General features: G+C 44.1%; 1 protein-coding gene across 3 annotated transcripts in view; it reads right to left on the bottom strand.

Moving 5' to 3' along the window:
• Positions 1-7500, bottom strand: part of ccdc135 (coiled-coil domain containing 135) — a 22960-nt gene that overhangs the window by 5968 nt on the left and 9492 nt on the right. For all 3 annotated transcript variants that reach the window (XM_079678981.1, XM_079678982.1, XM_079678983.1), the window contains 4 exons: positions 5555-5683; positions 3905-4033; positions 3235-3455; positions 2131-2346 (listed from right to left, as the gene is read on the bottom strand). In XM_079678981.1, the coding sequence (XP_079535107.1) occupies positions 2131-2346; positions 3235-3455; positions 3905-4033; positions 5555-5683 (695 nt within the window). The remainder of the gene's footprint in view (positions 1-2130; positions 2347-3234; positions 3456-3904; positions 4034-5554; positions 5684-7500) is intronic.

Here is a 7500-nt window from a genome sequence, read left to right as displayed (position 1 = left end):
AGTATTTGGGCTTATTAACACATGAAAACTGTGTGTATATTTTTAACTCACCAGTAATGGGAAGAATGTTGCACTCAGTGGGAGCAGTGATGCTGCGCTTTGGTCTGAAGGATAGCTGGCAGGTCAGGAGTAAGTTTGGTGGTTGAGATGCGAAGGACGTCACAGAGATGGCTGTCGGTCATTCTGGTTCTCAATCTGCTTTTGTTCAGCGTTAACAGAGAAAATGTCTGCTCACAGATGTATGTTGAGCCAAACAGACTCATCATTCGTTTTGCGTGGCGTCTCATCAGAGGAAACTTGGCCTTTTCCAAGCTCCGGTAGAAGTCAGGTAGGGAGAGAAGCTGATGTTGATTCTTCAGAGAATCATCACACTGCATTTCAATCAGTTCTAATTGCAGACTCTCTTCCACTTCTTCTGCATCCATTGAAAACGGAGCCGCAAACAGTGTGATTTTCTTCTCAATGACAGAAAAATCTTGAAAGCGCCGACTGAACTCTGTAATGAGAGATGTGATCACAGACACATATTCTCCCATTTTAGCAGAGAGGGCATCTGGAAACGCGCATTTGATTTCGGTCAGCGTGGGGAAGTGCGCTACATTGAAGTTGCGCAGTTGTGACTCGAAGAGACGGAGCTTCGCACGGAATGCTTTCATGTGCGCATACAGCTGTGATACCAGCTGCTCTTTGCCTTGTAGTCTCTTGTTCAGGGTGTTGAGATGATCAGTGAGATCAACTAAAAAAGCCAGGTCTGCCAACCATAAAGGGTCACTGAGCTCATGCAGAGGTCTGCCCTTTTCTTTCAAAAACGTGTCGATATTTGATCTCAGGGAATAAAACCGCTGCAGCACAGAGCCACGGCTAAGCCAGCGCACATCAGAATGGTAGAGTAGGTCCCCGTATTCAGCATCGACATCAGAGAGGAACGCTTGAAATTCTCTGTGGTAGAGCCCTCGTGCCCGAATTATATTGACAGTTTTCACAACTGTGTTCATCACATCGCCAAGCTGGACTGACTTGGCACAGAGGGCTTCTTGGTGGATGATGCAGTGCATTTTGACAGCCTCCCCTCCGCTCTCTCGCACCTTGGCGCATACCATAGATGCCATTCCTTTGCGCTCGCCTGTCATTGCTGGAGCCCCATCCGTTGTTAGTCCACACAGCTTGTCCCATTTAAGTCCAATCGAGTCAATTGCATCTGACACAGCTTCAAAAATGTCCTTACCAGTTGTTGTCCCCTTTAGACTCCGAAGATCAAGCAGTTCCTCCGTAATGCAAAAATTATCATCAACTCCCCGCAAAAAGATTAACAGCTGTGCAGTGTCCGTGGCATCTGTACTCTCATCACATGCAATCGAGTAAAAATCACAAGCACAAGCTTTATCTGACACTTGCTGCTTTAAGTTAGCCGACAAGTCTTCAATTCGCCGCACAACCGTATTTCTAGACATGCTAACGTTGTTAAAATCCTGCATTTTCTCCGGGCACATTATTCCCACGACTTTAGTGAGGCACTGTTTGATGAAGTCACCGTCTGAGAAAGATTTCCCATGTAGGGCAATGAGTTGAGCTACTTCATAACTGGCTATTGTAGCATTTTCTTGAGCTTTGTTTGCACGGAAAAAAAACTGTTGCTGGGTTAGCAGGCTAGCTGTCATTTGCTTCACCTTCTCTTCCCGCTCGGCGCCAGTGTAGGACGTGAAGGTCTGATGTTTCGTCTCGTAATGTCGTCGTACATTGTACTCTTTCATAACGGCAACCGTTTCATTGCAAATCAAACACACACACTTCCCCTTGGTTTCTATGAAAAAATATTCATTTTTCCACCGAGTCTGAAATTTTCTGCACTCACTTGCGATCTTGCGTCTTTTTGGTTCCGCCATTTCTGGTGACCCTGAGCAAATTTTTTCTTTGATTGCTTGCTTTGTAGGGACGCTGCCTTGTTAAAGACAGTAGCTCCATCTAGTGTTGAAACTAAGAAGTACAATACAGTTAAACGCAAATATTATGTGTGGGCCATAGTCCATTATACTTTTAGACTTTGAAACGGGCCAATTAAAAATGGTTGGCGGGCCGCAGTTGGCCCGCGGGCCGTAGTTTGGACACCCCTGTCTTAAGGTGTGTCTGTACCTGGAAGCTGGAGACCATGTTGAGTCTGAAGGCCTCTGCCTTCTCTTTGTCTGTCGCCTCTAGAGGTTTGATGAAGCTTCTCTTTGAAGGGATGAATCTGTGATCCTCGAGGTGATAGGTCAACTCGATACGTCTTTCATTCAACAGGAACACTCGCTCCGCCACGTCTTCGCTGGCCGGCTTCGCTCCGTCTCTGCGGAAACGCTCCACAATTTTCTGCATTTTTGCACACACGCGAGATGATACAATTACAACCCACACGTGAATACAACATTGAGTTGCACATAACACACGTCTATTATGTGTTTATCAAAGCATGATTTATCCTTCAGTAACAAACACAATTCCATTAGATACGTTTCAAATAGAGCTTTTATGTAACTCCTACCAGCACTTTAATACATATTTCTCTCTCAAGCCATTCTTGAAGTATGAGTCCAAACATTGTGTTTTTTCTTCGCAGGGGCATAATATATCTCTAAACTTTTGCCCAAAATGATTTAAAAAACACAATAATAACTGTTTGACATGTTCCTACGTTACCATTAAGAGGCATGGGTTTAGACGAGTAGGACATTTGATACTTAAGACATGCTTGACTTTCATTGATAAGAGACTCCACTTGACTTACACTTAGCTTAGACTTGCTAGTGACATGACCATGTGTCTTACTTCCACCTGTGCAATAAACACAGACAATGTAGTCTACTTTGACTCCCACTTTCACCTTTCTACTACCACAAATACTCACTACAGGACCAAATGTGGATTAATCCGCCGTTGAAAATAGTCCCGTTTGTTTGATAAAAGCAACAGGGGACAGCTTGGCAATTAATGAGACTTTAAATGAATAAAAATCTAAAAATATTTACATAGTTTTGTGTTTTAAAAGATTGCCATTATCAGCAGGAACCAATGGGCTTTGAGCTGAGGGCAACTGACAGGTAGTCAGAAAGGCTGTTGTCGTTTCCTGAGATTTCTTGTCATTAAAAACGTTGTTTTAAACCAAAATAATGTTCACCTATCCAGAACTCATGGTATAACTAATGCAATTATTATAAAATGACCCAAGTGTGTGTTTTTCACGTGTTACATATGTTTTACCTCTATTTCTCGGACTTTCAGATGGCTTTCCAAATCTTCTCGTGAAAGCTTAATCTGTGGTTGGAAAACAACGTGCCGGCAGTAGAGGAAGTCCCTGCGGCCCTCGAAGGACTCCGTCATTTCATCCGATGACTCCACCCTCCGCAGCAGATCTTCACCACGGTCACTGCTGAACTCCATCTCACGCTCTGTGTCGGTGCTATTGGATGTGTACCTGTGAACTGAGAATAAAACAAAACACAGACACTCAGGACGCTGACGTAACTCTGAGGGAACGACAGCTACGACTAAAGCCTGCTGGTTCCTGTTCACTGTAAGCTCATAGGGGATTTAATGAAAATGAAGACTTGAAAATAAACAGGTTATTCCACAACAGCATTATATTTATTTTTAACACGTCATCATATGCATGTTTTTTTATTTAAGTAAAAAGGAAAATTAAGTAATCCAATATGCACTTTCACATATCCGTAAGGGCTTTCTATGACAATTATAAAAGTTCAAATGGAAAAGCTGTTGAGCCATAATGAACTCACAGATAATACTTTACTTTTAAATGGATACATGTTTTTGTTGTTCTTTCCAACACGATTGTACATTTCAGTTAAATGTGTCTTCGGTGGAGTGTTTGGTTTTGTTGGACAGACAGCAGCACAAAAAGCATAGTTACATAAAAGGTGGAAAGGTCTTCCACGTCTGAAGCGCTCTGTGGTGAATTTGTCCACCTCGTTGATCTCCCTCTCCACCAGGTGGTCGTTTCTCTGATGATACAACTCTCTCACCATGACCACTTCAGTGCCTTTAACACACACACACACACACACACACACACACACACACACACACACACACACACACACACACACACACACACACACACACACACACACACACACACACACACACACACACACACACACACACACACACACACACACACACACACCCGCACAAAGGCCAAGATTTTTCTCAGATTAGGAACTGTGGTACCTATTATGCAAAATCCACTTGTCTCTCTTCTACATCAACATGTGTCCCCTCTTCTTCATGTGTCTTCTACATCAACATGTGTCCCCTCTTCTCCATGTCTCTTCTACATCAACATGTGTCCCCTCTTCTTCATGTCTCTTCTACATCAACATGTGTCCCCTCTTCTCCATGTCTCTTCTACATCAACATGTGTCTCCTCTTCTCCATGTCTATTCTACATCAACATGTGTCCCCTCTTCTTCATGTCTCTTCTACATCAACATGTGTCCCCTCTTCTTCATGTCTCTTCTACATCAACATGTGTCCCCTCTTCTTCATGTCTCTTCTACATCAACATGTGTCTCCTCTTCTCCATGTCTCTCCTACATCAACATGTGTCCCCTCTTCTTCATGTCTCTTCTACATCAACATGTGTCCCCTCTTCTCCATGTCTCTTCTTCATCAACATGTATCCCCTCTTCCTCATGTCTCTTCTACATCAACATGTGTCCCCTCTTCTTCATGTCTCTTCTACATCAACATGTGTCCCCTCTTCTTCATGTCTCTTCTACATCAACATGTGTCCCCTCTTCTTCATGTCTCTTCTACATCAACATGTGTCCCCTCTTCTTCATGTCTCTTCTATATCAACATGTGTCCCCTCTTCCTCATGTCTCTTCTACATCAACATGTGTCCCCTCTTCTTCATGTCTCTTCTACATCAACATGTGTCCCCTCTTCTTCATGTCTCTTCTACATCAACATGTGTCCCCTCTTCTTCATGTCTCTTCTACATCAACATGTGTCCCCTCTTCTTCATGTCTCTTCTACATCAACATGTGTCCCCTCTGTGGAAAGAGACTCTGAAAGTTTCAGGAACAAAGATTCTCTCTCTTTTTGATCCATTTCTATAAAAACCTGTCTGAAAATGAGCTGATCAGATTTTGGCCACTTTCTGATGTCATAACGATGTTTAGGCTTGTGTAACCATTAGCCAATCAGCAACCAAGGTAACCCCCCCCCCCCACCTTATCACCTGAATCTCCTCCTAGAGCACCATTGAGTTCTTTGTAACCAAATCTCTCTCAGAGGGGCGTGGGGAGGGGCTCCTTATTTTTATCTAAAGTAACAGACAGAGAATCAGCACTTTTTAAACAGGGCTGAAACAGAGGGGATTATGGGTAATGCTGCAATGATCTGTTTGGTGTTTCAGCCAAACACTTCAGAGACGTACTGTATATATCTGAGACCTATAATATATTGATGAAAAACAGTATCATAGTGGGGATGAATAAAAGCTGTTGGCTTCTTGGGACTGGAAACACACTGAATTATTGTGTAACCCTCTTACAGTCCAGGTCTTTGTATCTAGTCAGCCGTGTGACCAGGCCGTCTTGACTCAGATAAACTGCAAACTTCTCCAGTTTTGCTTTTCTGTAGTGGGTCACCTCCTGTCTCCCCGGCCAACGGCTCTCCAGGTCTGATAAGAAAAGGAGGGGAGGAAGTTTAAGGAAGATTAACAGCTTCAAGGAACAGTAGCATGTGTTTGGTGTTTGGGAATAAAAATGACAAACGCATGATAAGATATTTCATCCTCTCTGGAATCGCTGTATTCTGTCACACTTTAACATGTTTAAGGGATTGCCCTGAAGATGTTGTTAAAGGGATACATCAAAATGCTGTTGCTTAAGACAAACCATTTTTAAATACTGGTGAAGGGTGAAATGGGTTATCATAGGAGAAGGCCATTTTGAATGCAAAGATGGAAAATGCAATGGATATTTACAAAATGGACTGCTACTTGGAGAGGTTCACCTGTATCCCAGTTCACCTTCTGCCCTAGCGTGGTGCCCTTGAGCAAGGCACCGCACCTGGATTGTGTATGTCAGGGCTATTCAATTAGTCTGGAATGGGGGCCGGTTGATGAAAATGCTCCAAAGCAAGGGGCCGGGAAAAAGATGGCTTGAAATATGAGCAATCATATTAAGAGCTTCAGATACAGTAAATACTACAACAGCATAGTGGAGTGCATATTGTGTTTAATTAAATCAAACAACATAGCCCCAAGGCCTTTCTAGATCTAAATGGCAAGTTCAGAACTCAGGAGGCCTACATGTGAAGCTAATTTAACCATCAACATTATTTAATTTGATTTAATTTAGGTGAAATTATCTAATCATTCACGCAGAGATGCAATCAATGACAGTTTGTCACTACAGCAGCTAGTAGGTGGGTTGTCACTACAGCAGCTAGTAGGTGAGTTGTCACTACAGCAGCTAGTAGGTGGGTTGTCACTACAGCAGCTAGTAGGTGGGTTGTCACTACAGCAGCTAGTAGGTGGGTTGTCACTACAGCAGCTAGTAGGTGGGTTGTCACTACAGCAGCTAGTAGGTGAGTTGTCACTACAGCAGCTAGTAGGTGGTTTGTCACTACAGCAGCTAGTAGGTGGGTTGTCACTACAGCAGCTAGTAGGTGGGTTGTCACTACAGCAGCTAGTAGGTGGGTTGTCACTACAGCAGCTAGTAGGTGGGTTGTCACTACAGCAGCTAGTAGGTGGGTTGTCACTACAGCAGCTAGTAGGTGGGTTGTCACTACAGCAGCTAGTAGGTGGGTTGTCACTACAGCAGCTAGTAGGTGGTTTGTCACTACAGCAGCTAGTAGGTGGTTTGTCACTACAGCAGCTAGTAGGTGGGTTGTCACTACAGCAGCTAGTAGGTGGTTTGTCACTACAGCAGCTAGTAGGTGGGTTGTCACTACAGCAGCTAGTAGGTGGGTTGTCACTACAGCAGCTAGTAGGTGGGTTGTCACTACAGCAGCTAGTAGGTGGGTTGTCACTACAGCAGCTAGTAGGTGGTTTGTCACTACAGCAGCTAGTAGGTGGTTTGTCACTACAGCAGCTAGTAGGTGAGTTGTCACTACAGCAGCTAGTAGGTGGGTTGTCACTACAGCAGCTAGTAGGTGGGTTGTCACTACAGCAGCTAGTAGGTGGGTTGTCACTACAGCAGCTAGTAGGTGGGTTGTCACTACAGCAGCTAGTAGGTGGGTTGTCACTACAGCAGCTAGTAGGTGGGTTGTCACTACAGCAGCTAGTAGGTGGTTTGTCACTACAGCAGCTAGTAGGTGGGTTGTCACTACAGCAGCTAGTAGGTGGGTTGTCACTACAGCAGCTAGTAGGTGGGTTGTCACTACAGCAGCTAGTAGGTGGGTTGTCACTACAGCAGCTAGTAGGTGGGTTGTCACTACAGCAGCTAGTAGGTGAGTTGTCACTACAGCAGCTAGTAGGTGGGTTGTCACTAC

Source organism: Notothenia rossii (assembly GCF_949606895.1).
Source record: "Notothenia rossii genome assembly, chromosome: 4".
NCBI lineage: Eukaryota > Metazoa > Chordata > Actinopteri > Perciformes > Nototheniidae > Notothenia > Notothenia rossii.
Note: the sequence above shows the minus strand (reverse complement) of the source record. Positions and strands in the feature narration are given on the sequence as shown.